At 44.8% G+C, this 13,270-nt stretch overlaps 1 protein-coding gene across 1 annotated transcript in view; it reads right to left on the reverse strand.

The window, feature by feature from the left end:
- Nucleotides 1-296: 296 nt before the first annotated feature.
- The window catches only part of LOC119953106 (alpha/beta hydrolase domain-containing protein 17A-like), a 60,027-nt gene continuing 47,053 nt past the window's right edge, over nucleotides 297-13,270 (reverse strand). The window contains exon 4 of the mRNA XM_038776955.1: nucleotides 297-2,637. Coding sequence (XP_038632883.1) covers nucleotides 2,409-2,637 — 229 coding nt within the window. The 3' untranslated portion in view covers nucleotides 297-2,408. The remainder of the gene's footprint in view (nucleotides 2,638-13,270) is intronic.

Consider the following 13,270-nt stretch of genomic DNA (forward strand, 5'->3'; position numbering starts at 1 on the left):
CACAGACAATTTATAGTCTGCATATATTGTCATTCAATTTGGCGAATCCCCCTCACCCCCAGTTGTCCAATTGTTCCCCCCCTTCCCATAGATGTCAAGCATGCATGGAATTCTATGCCACCAGCACCAACTATACTCTGGTATCTGAACCTCATTTGTGAACCTAAAGGGGGAGCATCAGGCTATTCAACTGTGAGGAGCATCACAACCTAACTTGACTCTTCCCTCACTCAAAGTCCACATATTTACAAATTCTGCCAAATAACTGGATAATGACCAGGGAAAGGCTGTTTTTCTTTTCCTTTGCTAGCCAAATGGCACTATAAAGTTACCTTGACTCAGACTGGGATTCAAATCTCGTATCTTTCCTGGATTGTACAGGGATTCTCGGTACTGGGCCTTCCTTCTCCAATTTCTTAACAGTTCCAGATATTAAGAGTATTCAATCCTATTAATTACTGATATATTTATAAATTAGTGGAATATCAGCTTTATTCATTTGCTCCAGGTCCTAGTGTTTGTAGATGGTGAAAATAACAAAAAGGTTAATTTAACACAATAGAAAAAGTAGTAGTGTGGATTTGAAACTGATTTACTGCACGCCCTCACAGATAATCATTATGTTGGTTATGTTACCGCCATGTTTACCATTCTGGCGACCTTGCAGAATAATGTACTGGACATCAATCCTGTTGGGTGTCAGTAAATATGAGATGGATTTTTGTTTTTTTACCCCTCCAGTTTTCTCCTTTCCTCTCCTGAAAGCATCCACTCATGCTGGGTCAGTTCTACATGCACTGGCTGCCCTCACCTCATCCAGCACAACATTCATCACTTCTGAGCCTAGAATGCAAGCACTGACCTTATTGGGAGGGAGAAAAAAAAAAGAGACAAGTTGGAAATCATAGTCAAGCCTGATCCTGTTGTTGCCCAGCACCAACACAACATGCATACAATAACTAGCAGCAGTCACTGGATAGCAATCAGGAGTGGAAGCCCTAGCTGATTTTTTTCTTCTTTCCTTCCCCCCCACCGGGCAGTGAGATTTCCAGCTCCTCTACCTTATCTCAGCTGAGATCAGCTAACTCAGCACAAACTCAGACTCACATGTCGGACTCTCCTAGTCTGTATGGCTCAGTTTTACACTGTGCAGTTCACTTATCCACACTGAACCATCAAGAGAAGTTTCTTTGAGATAGATCTCAGAATCCATTTAATCTTGATTGCTCTGGACAGTTTACGATACAAAAGGCAGGCCACAAGCAGCTACACTGAAACTCCAATGGATCTACCAAGTTGCTGCCAAACAGCTGAGGAATAGTTCAGTGCCGTAAACAATCTCAGAGCACCAGGTCCGTGCTGTGAAAGGCACCCACTGAGTTGCAATTTGGTCAGATTCTGCTAATCCAGACATTTGCAAATGTACCCCAATGAACACTGAAAAATCCTGACCTGCGGCCGCAGGAATGGCAGAAGTAATGCGCAAACACCAAGTTTAAGATTTTGGTACACTGAGCTGGCTACTAAACTCACTTTACATTCACAACCTTAACCACATTTATAGAATAAATTTCAGCAATTTTCTGACATAAAATATTTCTTCCCCCCCACCCCCGGTTGTATCTTTCACAATCATGCTTTCATTGATTACTGTCTCAGGCATTCTGTTCAACAAAGATTCAATTCTATGATGCTCAAGTTGTACCATTTCTAACACGCATTACCAATAAGCCACAGGTCAAACAGTTTAACACCTGTGACTTGCTGACAGGATACAATATCCCAAAGTCCTCCATATCCCTCAGTGTATGTTTAAAAGGAGCCAAGAGATGGCAGTTCATATAGGAGTATTGTAAGGGCTATGATACATCACAAGCTGATATCAATATGACAGATCAACATTCTCAGTATTAAAGGGATGAGGAAGTAATTTGGAATCTTGTTCCTTTAAGAGCACAGCCTTACAATGCAGTTATGTTGGTCTTTTTGGCCAATTTTCTATCCCTTTCCAAATTAAGATTATCGCCATTTTAAAGCTGCTACCCAAGAATGACTCAGCATAATTTGAAAAATAAACTTCAAAAATACGCTATAGTACTTTTTAGCCAAGACGATCAGAGGGATTACATAAGGTGGCCTGCCTCTTAAAAGGGACAAGTTTCACATTATTCTGGTATCATCCCTACAAATTCTTATACAAATAGAAAATTAACAATTTACTATGGTTGTAAGTAATTAGCAATATTCTCAAGGCTAATTGCTGCATCACATCTGTCTTCTATGTTTTACCTGCACTAGCACCCAACGTGAATTAAAAAAAAAACATCATGGTTGTGTTTGTATTTTTGATGCTATCCAAAGTTCTCCTGAAAAAATAGACTTTCCAAAATGTTTGTTCTTGGTTCCATTCAATTCCGTTGCACATTTACCAGTTCATACGAGATAAATTTTCGGAGCCGCTCCAGGTACTGACTGTACAGTTCAATGTCATTGTGACCGGCTCCCTCCACCCACAGTGGCTCCACTGCTTTCATGCAGCGCTCGTATAACGCCAGGCCATGGGAGAAATCAATCACCTCATCCTCAGTGCCATGGATGATCAACACAGGAGATGTGATTTTGGAGATTTTATCAATGCTGTAAAATACAAGAAAATGAATAGTCACAGCATCAAAATAAAATACATCTTCCTTCATTCAGTGTGAATAACAATGGATCAATTCAGACCGATAGAAAGAAATTAATTTTTCCAATTTTGTCTCTTTCACTTACGGTTCTTGCTGGATTTCATTGATCTTGCCCAAATGTACTCTTCATCTAGCTAAACACCGTTTATGCGATAGTTCAGAGAACTGTGCATTTTGCCTGGTGCTGTGCTGGCCCAGATGGATGGGCGGGCAGGTATTAGCATGTGCTGCACAGATACTCTCCAGACTACAACCATGGTTTTGACCCATAGATCACCATTATATAGATCACCATTATATAGATCACCATAGATCACCATTATATAGATCACCACAGATCACCATTATATAGATCACCACAGATCACCATTATATAGATCACCACAGATCACCATTATATAGATCACCACAGATCACCATTATATAGATCACCACAGATCACCATTATATAGATCACCATTATATAGATCACCACAGATCACCATTATATAGATCACCATAGATCACCATTATCAGAGACAAATATCTGAGCCTCTGCCAGTTACCCAGGTAGAAGCCAGAATGTAAACAATGAGAAGTAAAACATGCCCTTTTTTCAACGTAATTTTCAACATCAGATACTTGAAAGGTTAGTAGTGAGGCGGGCAGCACAGTGGTTAGCATTGCTGCCTATGGCGCTGAGGACCCGGGTTCGATCCCGGCTCTGGGTCACTGCCCGTGTGGAGTTTGCACATTCTCCCCGTGTCTGCGTGGGTTTCACCCCCACAACCCAAAGATGTGCAGGTTAGGTGGATTGGCCACGCTAAATTGTCCCTTAATTAGAAAAAATAGTTGGCTACTCTAAATTTTAAAACAAAGTTACTAGTGAGGCAAGCCAAATGTAGGGAAAACCGCTGTGTATTTGAGTCCAACTTATCTGCAGGAGAAATAGGTGGGGTAGGAGTTAAAACATGTTCCGTATTTTAGTGCGTCTGCTTTCTTTATATGTATGCATTCTGATGACATTTAACCGTAAGATAAGCTCATGTCTAACATCTGTACAGCATCTCACCCAAAAGAGCACAGTGCTAATGCATCAAATAGGTTATTCTTCGAACAGCAAACTTGCTTTCCCTGCATAATGAATTTGTTTGCCAGCAAAACATTTGTTTTGGGCGATTTTCTCATTCCTCCCAATGTTCCTGTTCAAACCAGTTGGATTGTGCCAGTAAAGAGCACAGCAGCTGGAAACTCATTCTTAGGTGAGAGCAGTGGGACTCCAGCAAACACCTACAGGCCATGTTCACATGGAGCAGGTTGCATATCCACAATCCAACCATGTACTCAAAACACTCTGAGCGCTGACACTGGCACTATAGACTGGCAGAAGGTAAATCCATTGAGACATCTCAGGCACGACCTCCATGTTGCGACGTAAATGGCCACAAGTAATTGGAGGGTTATAACATTGCTCAAAGGAGTCAACGTGGTCACATACATGGTCGAGATTCTGCATTCACATGAATCCAGCCACTACAATAAAGTGCAATGCATTTACTGCAGGAGTATTCTGATTGAAAGAAAGACAGAGAGAGAGAGTCATTCACACTGATAAACAAGAGATCAGGGATCTGACGAGGTCAGTGTAGACTGGCTGTTGTAGCTGGTGTTGAGGTCAGTGTAGACTGGCTGTTGTAGCTGGTGTTGAGGTCAGTGTAGACTGGCTGTTGTAGCTGGTGTTGAGGTCAGTGCAGACTGGCTGTTGTAGCTGGTGTTGAGGTCAGTAGACTGGCTGTTGTAGCTGGTGTTGAGGTCAGTGTAGAATGGCTGTTGTAGCTGGTGTTGAGGTCAGTGTAGACTGGCTGTTGAGGTCAGTGTAGACTGGCTGTTGTAGCTGGTGTTGTCAGTGTAGAATGGCTGTTGTAGCTGGTGTTGAGGTCAGTGTAGACTGGCTGTTGTAGCTGGTGTTGAGGTCAGTGTAGACTGGCTGTTGTAGTTGGTGTTGAGGTCAGTGTAGACTGGCTGTTGTAGCTGGTGTTGAGGTCAGTGTAGACTGGCTGTTGTAGCTGGTGTTGAGGTCAGTGTAGACTGGCTGTTGTAGTTGGTGTTGAGGTCAGTGTAGACTGGCTGTTGTAGCTGGTGTTGAGGTCAGTGTAGACTGGCTGTTGTAGAAACCATTTGCATGCAAGCTCAAAGCAGCAGCTCATTCGCAGCAATAGGCGGCGCTGTCCCAGTGGTGGCCCAATATTGTACCTGGTCTCGGGAAGGTGGGGAAGTTATGAGACTGCGTTTCTGCTGAAACAAAGGCAGTAGAGACCGACTTCCCAGACACGCCAAACCGACTAGAGGCTCAATATGATGAATCCTCCAGCTCCCTGAGGAACAGGAAATCCCAGGGAATATTCATCCCTCAATGATTTTTTTAACCTCCACCTCCGGGAAGAACCTACTCATACGAGTCCTTGTTAAGTGGGCCCTATGTACCACTTTTAGCTGCGTCAGGCTGAGCCTTGCGCACGTGGAGGCGGAGTTGACCCTGTGCAGTGCTTCGCTCCAGAGTCCCCAGCCTATTTCAATCCCCAGATCCTCATCCCATTTCTTTCTTGTAGCGTCCAGTATGGTGTCAGCCCTTTCTACCAGTCGGTCATACATGTCGCTACAGTTCCCTTTATCTAGGATGCTTGCGTCCAGTAACTCTCCCAGTAATGTCTGTTGTGGCAGTTGTGGGTACGTCCTTGTCTCCTTTCGTAGGAGGTTTTTGAGTTGTAACTACCTTAGCTCGTTCCCCCTGGCTAGCTGGAATTTCTGTCAGTATTCCAGTGTTGTGATCTTACCGTCCGTGTATAGGTCCCTGACAGTCAGTGTCCCTCCGTCTTGTCCCCACCTTTTGAAGGTGGCGTCAGTCAGTGCTGGTGTGAACCTGTGGTTGTTGCAGATGGGAGCCTTGTCCGACATTTTGGTCAGGCCAAATTGCAGCCGTAGTTGGTTCCAGGATTGGAGGGTGGCTATCACCACCGGGCTGCTGGAGTGTTTTTTGGGTGGGGATGGGAGTGCTGCTGTGGCGAGGGCCCGGAGGGAGGTCCCCATGCAGGAGGCCTCTTCCGTGCGCACCCACTCGGCTTCTGGCACCTTGATCCATCCCCTTATTCGCTCGGCCGTTGCCGCCCAGTGGTAGAATTGTAGGTTTGGGAGGGTTTGCCCTCCCCTTGATTTTGTTTTTTGTAAGACCTTCTTTGGGGTCCTCACATTCTCCCCCCCCCCCCCCTTGAATACTCATCTCCAGATATAATGAGCTTCTGGTGCCTGCCATAAAGATTCGAGAGCAGCCGTATCCCATCAAACCTAGAATGTCAAATTCTGATGGTGAAGTGATGCAAGGACTACTCTTGGGATTTTACAATTGCCATCATTTGCTTCTGCTTGACTCTCCCAGCCTACAGTTCCACATGACCGCCCTGATCTTTGAATGCAGGATGGGCTGGTTTAGCACACTGGGCTAAATCGCTGGCTCTTAAAGCAGCCCAAGGCAGGCCAGCAGCACGGTTCAATTCCCGTACCAGCCTCCCCGGACAGGCGCCGGAATGTGGCGACTACGGGCTTTTCACAGTAACTTCATTGAAGCCTACTCGTGACAATAAGCGATTTTCATTTTCATTTTCTGGGAACATCTCGATCTGCTACCGTCTTGATCTGCTACCGTCTCCCAATACAGTCCTGATTTGGGAATGTCGCGATCTGCTACCATCCTCCGCCACCGTCCTGATCTGCTACCGTCTTACACCACCATCCCGCACCACATTCTCCGACTGCCAGTAGCAAATCTCAGCCAAGATAAACTGCTGCACTGATTTAACCTTCATCCTCTGTGATCTTCTCCTGGCTTCTGAGCTAAAGTGCTTCATCAATTTTATTTTAGGATTCAGAGTATGTGACAACAGTAGACGCCAGCATATAATTTACAGGCAACATTGTGGATAGCACAATTGCTTCACAGCTCCAGGGCCCCAGGTTCGATTCCCGGCTTGGGTCACTATCTGTGCGGAGTCTGCACATCCTTCCCGTGTGTGCGTGGATTTCCTCCGGGTGCTCCGGTTTCCTCCCACAGTCCAAAGATGTGCAGGATAGGTGCATTGGCCATGATAAATTGCCCTTAGTGTCCAAAATTGCCCTTAGTGTTGGGTGGGGTTACTAGGTTATGGGGATAGGGTGGAGGTGTGGACCTTGGGTAGGGTGCTCTTTCCAAGAGCCGGTGCAGACTCGATGGGCCGAATGGCCTTCTTCTGCACTGTAAATTCTATAATAAAATATCCGTCAGGAGACAGCAAGTTTTTGAAGAGTTGGGCAAAGGAAATAATAGTGACAGCAGTCAGAACATCACCAGGCTACAAATTACCGAGTGATTTTAATGGAGGGGGTTACCTCTCTAGTTTAAAATTCACTTACAGTAGGAAACAGAACTATGTGAAAGCACATATATCACAAAACAGTAATATCAAGGATCACAGTTTAAATTTTTTTTTTTTTTTAAAGACCAATCCACCTACGCTGCACATTTTTGGGTTGTGGGGGTGAGACCCACACAGACACGGGGAGAATGTGCAAACTCCACACCCGGGGCTGGGATTGAACCCAGGGTCCTTGGTGCCATGAGGCAGCAGTGCTAACCACTGTCCTGCCATGCCACCCTCAGGGTTCACAATTGATTGGTTCAATCAGCTAAATCAGGGCCTCATAATGGCCCAGATTATTCATTCTGTTTGAACAGTCTGAAAATATACACGTTCTTGTGCAGTATTGCTTAATTCTTTCAAGTAGGTCATTCATTTATTATGGTGGTCTCCAAACATTTGTGTCAGAACCCCCTGCAACTCTCAAACATTACAGCGCAGGAGGCCATTTGGCCCACCGTATCTGCTCCAGCTCTCCAAACGAACATTTCAATTAAATGTCATTCTCTTGCATTCCCCCATAATCCTGTACATTCATCCTCATGCTTCACATGCTTCACATGCCAGGATGACTGTACGTCTGAAAACAGGGGGAAAAGCTCAAATCTTATAAAATCATAAATCTAGTGACCTTACTGACAGACAAAGGCCTACAGCTAAAAACCCAAATAAACCGTAGCAGTATATACCTGCTGATTATGTAGAAAGAAATGGTCATTATTTACTGAAAGTAAAACAATAACTGCACCAATATAAAGTGTGTACAATGCTGGGCAATTCGACATAATGGTGTTGGTTTCTGTGGGAAATATGTCAAACAGGGCTAGTGGGTCCTACAGTTCCTTCTAGTAGGTTTAGGCTACACACTGTAGCAGGCAATATGCATATATGTCTGATGTTTAAAATATTAAAATGAATATGTTTCATAGTTGACGCATCCTATCAAGAGGTTTTTAGATTTTAGGAGTAACTGGATTGCTCTTTCAAATGGTTAGCACCATTGGGCCATCATGGGCCAAATGGTTTCCTTCTGTGCTGTGCATTGCATGATTCTATAAGAGGACATGTTCCCAGCGCTCATCATTGTGCCTAATCTGGGCACATGGACACGAGAAGGGAACCAGGGATGTCTTATCCTCCCTGGGAGGAAATGCTTTGGCTCCTCTCGGCATCCATTTGGACCGTCCACATGCAGCCGAGAGTCGTGAGCTTTGCCCTAAACACAACTCCCCTTTGTATTCCATCCCTCAAAATCAGGCCAACATTCTGTCAACTGCTCAGATTGCTTTCTGTACCCGTCTTCTAGCTTTTAATGATTTGTGTACTAGAGACACATAACTCAATAAAATAATTTTAAAATATGATTGCTTATCCCAACAAACAGTCACCAAAAGGAACTTTTATATTGAAAAAAATGACTGATTCGGCCCCTGTTACTGTTCTTGGGAATATTACAGGTCTGACTGTGGTTATTTCATGGGCCTCACTTTTTTTAAAATGCGAGTTGGATATTTGAGTCGCTGCCGCATCGCTGATCCATAGGAGTCCAGAAATAATAGGAATGCAACAGAAAGCCTCTCTGTCCGATCAAGGTCAAAGCTGGAAAGGCTGTTTCAAGAGAAGCAACAAATCGCCACTTGGGATTGAGGGACTGAGACATCACACTGTGCATTTTATAATATAAATTTATCATACATGATGTACACACAAATCCTCGATCTATATATATATATATATTAGATATCCACATGACTATTTCTAAAATTTAAAAAGCTAAACAAAGATCCTTACAATGGCTTAAATGGCATCTGTCTGTGATCCCAGAACAAAAGAATCTACTTTACAGTTTTGGAAATCTCACACCCCGTCATCTCGGAGGACCTACTAATGATCACCTAGGCATTTCACAGCCCAACTTCAAATGGAATTACATGGAAGGCCTTTTGTATTTGATAAACCAGGCTGACCAACAGAGACAGAATGTCTCCTAAGAAATGGGCTCCCAAATATTCCTTTTAACTCAGAATGGCCAAGACATAATTGGCCTGAAAGGCAATGCCAATTACAAAACACTGGAGGTCAAGTCACATAACGAGGCCTTTGGATTGATGGGCTGAATAGCTCAATCTGTTATTTAACATTTGACGAACAGGCCATCCCAAAAGGAGGTCTGGACCAGGTTGGACTCTTGGCCGCATCTGCACTGCTTCTGCTGGAAGTCTGTACCATCACCTACAAGACTGATTTATCCCCGCATGCCAATATCATGTGTAATCAACACCACCAGAAAAGTGAATTATCCAGCATCGGGTTGCAGCCCACCGACCTGCGTGAAGGAATGCCCCATTGGACTTTGATTCTGGACTCTGGAACTCACATGTACCATATTTGTTTATGTGGTCTCTGCATTGTAAATCCTTCTTTTCTCTGTCCTCTCTGTACTAAGTGTGAAGGCGACATTACAACCCTCCTCCCACATTGTGTGTGTGCGCAAATAAACTAACCCTTTGAGTTCATTCTATACAGTTTGCTCTCGGGCTTTTAATAGAAAATTAGATCACACAAAAACAAGGGGTTGGGAAAATATGTCACCCTTATAAAGGGGAAATAAATTGAAACACCTTTATGCTTGGGGATGGTTGGGCAGAGGGGAAATCAGCGCTGTTTAAATTGACCCCCTCCCTGTATACAACTGTAATTCAGAACTCAAATTTGGGATCACCCATTTAAATTTGATCAGAGCCCAAGACACGAACCAAATCTGATATAAAGAATCCAAATAGGGAAAACCCGGGGGCCGGTATTCATTTTAAAACACAAGCAACTTATCACAGCAAATTCCTTTCCCCCAAGAAAATGGCAACTATTTATGTCCAGATGTGGATAAAACAAGATGTGAACAGTGAAACATTAGCCTTTCTTAGCCGAGAGCAACTGAAACCGATAGCTAGGGGATGCTGTTAACGGTATCCAGTGAAGTGAAGAGAAGCAAACTGATACAGTTGTTGGTAAATTTGGGTCCCACATAGAACTGGTAGATGAAGGGATGAACTATGACACATCCGCTTCCAGAGAGAGCGAGAGAAAGAGCACACAAGCGCAAGAGAGCACGAGCGAGCGCATAAGCGAATGAGAGAAGGGCACAAGTGAGCGTGAGAGAGAATAAGAGACTGAGAACTTGAGCACAGCTGCTCATTAAATTCTCGCTCTCTATCCAGAAGCAGCCCTATCTTCCTAACTCAGGTGTATTCAAGTACGCAAAATTAATTCCCAAATTCGGAGAGAATTATGCAAAATAAGTTGCAGGACAGCTAAAATGGCCATCATACACTCGAACCTTTTTAACTCAGACAGTTGTGAAGGACTCTTCCGTGTCGACTCCTGATGTGTTCATGAATTATGAGCAGACCAAGACTGCTATCCTATATTTTAGTCCCAGAAGCATATTGCCAGCAATTCCAGAATACCCGCAACAAACCTACCAAACCTATCTAGATTTCCATAGAATCCCAACAGAGTGCTGGAGAAGGCCATTCGACCAATCGAGACTACGCCGACCCTCTGAAAGAGCAGCAATCCTAGGCCCACTCCTCCACCCTACCCCCGTAACCTCACCTAACCTGCACATCTTTTGACAGTGGGAGGAAACCCACGCAGACGCGGGGAGAACGTGGAGGCTCCGCACAGACAGTGACCCAAGGCCAGAATTGAACCCGGATCCCTGGTGCTGAGAGGCAGCAGCACTGAGCACCAAATTTGTATGGCTGAAGCAAATCCTGTTTTATGGACAATGGTCCTAAATATTCCACACAGACATGAGGGATTGAGTTGATATTAGGATATAGAGAAATACAGCACAGAACAGGCCCTTCGGCCCAGGATGTTGTGCCAAACATTTGTCCTAGGTTAATCATAGAATTTTGGACACTAAGGGCAATTTATCATGACCAATCCACCCAACCTACACATCTTTGGGCTGTGGGAGGAAACCCACGCACACACGGGGAGGATGTGCAAACTCCACACAGACAGTGACCCAAGCCGAAATCGAACCTGGGTCCCTGGAGCTGTGAAGCAATTGTGCTATCCACAATGCTACCGTGCTGCCCTTAAGAACAAATTAATCAACACTCCATTATTCTACCATAATCCATGTACCTATCCAATAGCCGCTTAAAGGTCCCTAACGTTTCCGACTCGACTACTTCCACAGGCAGTGCATTCCATGCCCCCACCACTCTCTGGGTAAAGAACCTACCTCTGACATCCCCCCTATATCTTCCACCATTTACCTTAAATTTATGTCCCCTTGTAATGGTTTGTTCCACCCAGGGAAAAAGTCTCTGACTGTCTACTCTATCTATTCCCCTGATCATCTTATAAACCTCTATCAAGTGGCCCCTCATCCTTCTCCGTTCTAATGAGAAAAGGCCTAGCACACTCAACCTTTCCTCGTAAGACCTACTCTCCATTCCAGGCAACATCCTGGTAAATCTCCTTTGCACCTTTTCCAAAGCTTCCACATCCTTCCTAAAATGAGGTGACCAGAACTGCACACAGTATTCCAAATGTGGCCGTACCATGGTTTTGTACAGCCGCATCATCACCTCACAGCTCTTAAATGCAATCCCTCTGCTAATGAACGGTAGCACACCATAGGCCTTCTTCACAGCTCTATCCACTTAAGTGGCAACTTTCAAAGATCTATGAACATAGACCCCAAGATCTCTCTGCTCCTCTACATTGCCAAGAACCCTACCGTTAGGGTATAGGGTGTATTCTGCATTCATATTTGTCCTTCCAAAATGGACAACCTCACACTTGTCAGGGTTAAACTCCATCTGCCACTTCTCAGCCCAGCTCTGCATCCTATCTATGTCGCTTTGCAGTCGACAACAGCCCTCCTCACTATCCACAACCCCACCAATCTTCGTATCATCTGCAAATTTACTGACTCACCCTTCAACTCCCTCATCTAAGTCATTAATGAAAATCACAAACAGCAGAGGACCCAGAACTGATCCACTGGTAACTGGGCTCCAGGCTGAATATTTGCCATCCACCACCACTCTGACTTCTATCGGTTAGCCAGTTCGTTATCCAACTGGCCAAATTTCCCACTATCCCATGCCTCCTTACTTTCTGCATAAGCCTACCATGGGGAACCTTATCAAATGCCTTACTAAAATCTGAGTACACTACATCACCTTCATCCACATGCTTGGTCACCTCCTCAAAGAAGTCAATAAGACTTATAAGGCAAGACCTACCCCTCTCAAATCCGTGCTGACTATCCCTGTTGATTAGGGATTGAGAGGCAGCAGCCTGTCAGGGATTGACAGTGTCTTTCCAGATGCTCAGAAATCCTATCCCTCAGTACCCTTTCCATTACTTTGCCTACCACCGAAGTAAGACTAACTGGCCTGTAATTCCCATGTTATCCCTATTCCCTTTTTTGAACAGGGGCACAACATTTGCCACTCCCCAATCCCCTGGTACCACACTTGTTGACAGTGAGGACGAAAAGATCATTGCCAACGGCTCTGCAATTTCATTTCTTGCTTCCCATAGAACCCTTGGATATATCCAGTCAGGCCCGGGAGACTTGTCTATCCTCAAGTTTTTCAAAACGCCCAACACATCTTCCTTCCTAACAAGTATCTCCTCGATTGTTGGAGGAATTCAAAAAACTGCTCACCCTCCAACCAGCGCATGCCGTTACTGCAGAGAATCCTGACAGCCAGGGATGAAGCAGTCACAGCACATAGCTACGATCTCATCTATAGATTGGACACTCAGACAGACCCTTTCCAAGGCAGTCCCTTTCCAGCACATTCCCATGACATTTGGAAAGATCAGCAGAAGCCACCTAGGTTAGAGCTCCCATACTCAGAACAAGGGAGGGGGCAAGGAGTCCTTCTGCAGCCCAAAAGGAAAACCTCAGAAGCTGGCGTATTCCCATCATAATAAAATAGGCCATTCCAGAATGGAGGAAAACCTGTAATCTAACAGAGATCCATATTAGTCCCCGAAGGACACCCCATGGGTAGGGAGACAGAGACGCTGAAGATACTTACTCCTTGAAGGGCAATGCACTGTGGCTGAGCCAGACAAACTCCCAGATAGCACCAATTGCGCCCCCCCCCCCCTCACACC

The sequence above is a fragment of the Scyliorhinus canicula genome, chromosome 18 (assembly GCF_902713615.1).
Source record: "Scyliorhinus canicula chromosome 18, sScyCan1.1, whole genome shotgun sequence".
NCBI classification, from domain to species: domain Eukaryota; kingdom Metazoa; phylum Chordata; class Chondrichthyes; order Carcharhiniformes; family Scyliorhinidae; genus Scyliorhinus; species Scyliorhinus canicula.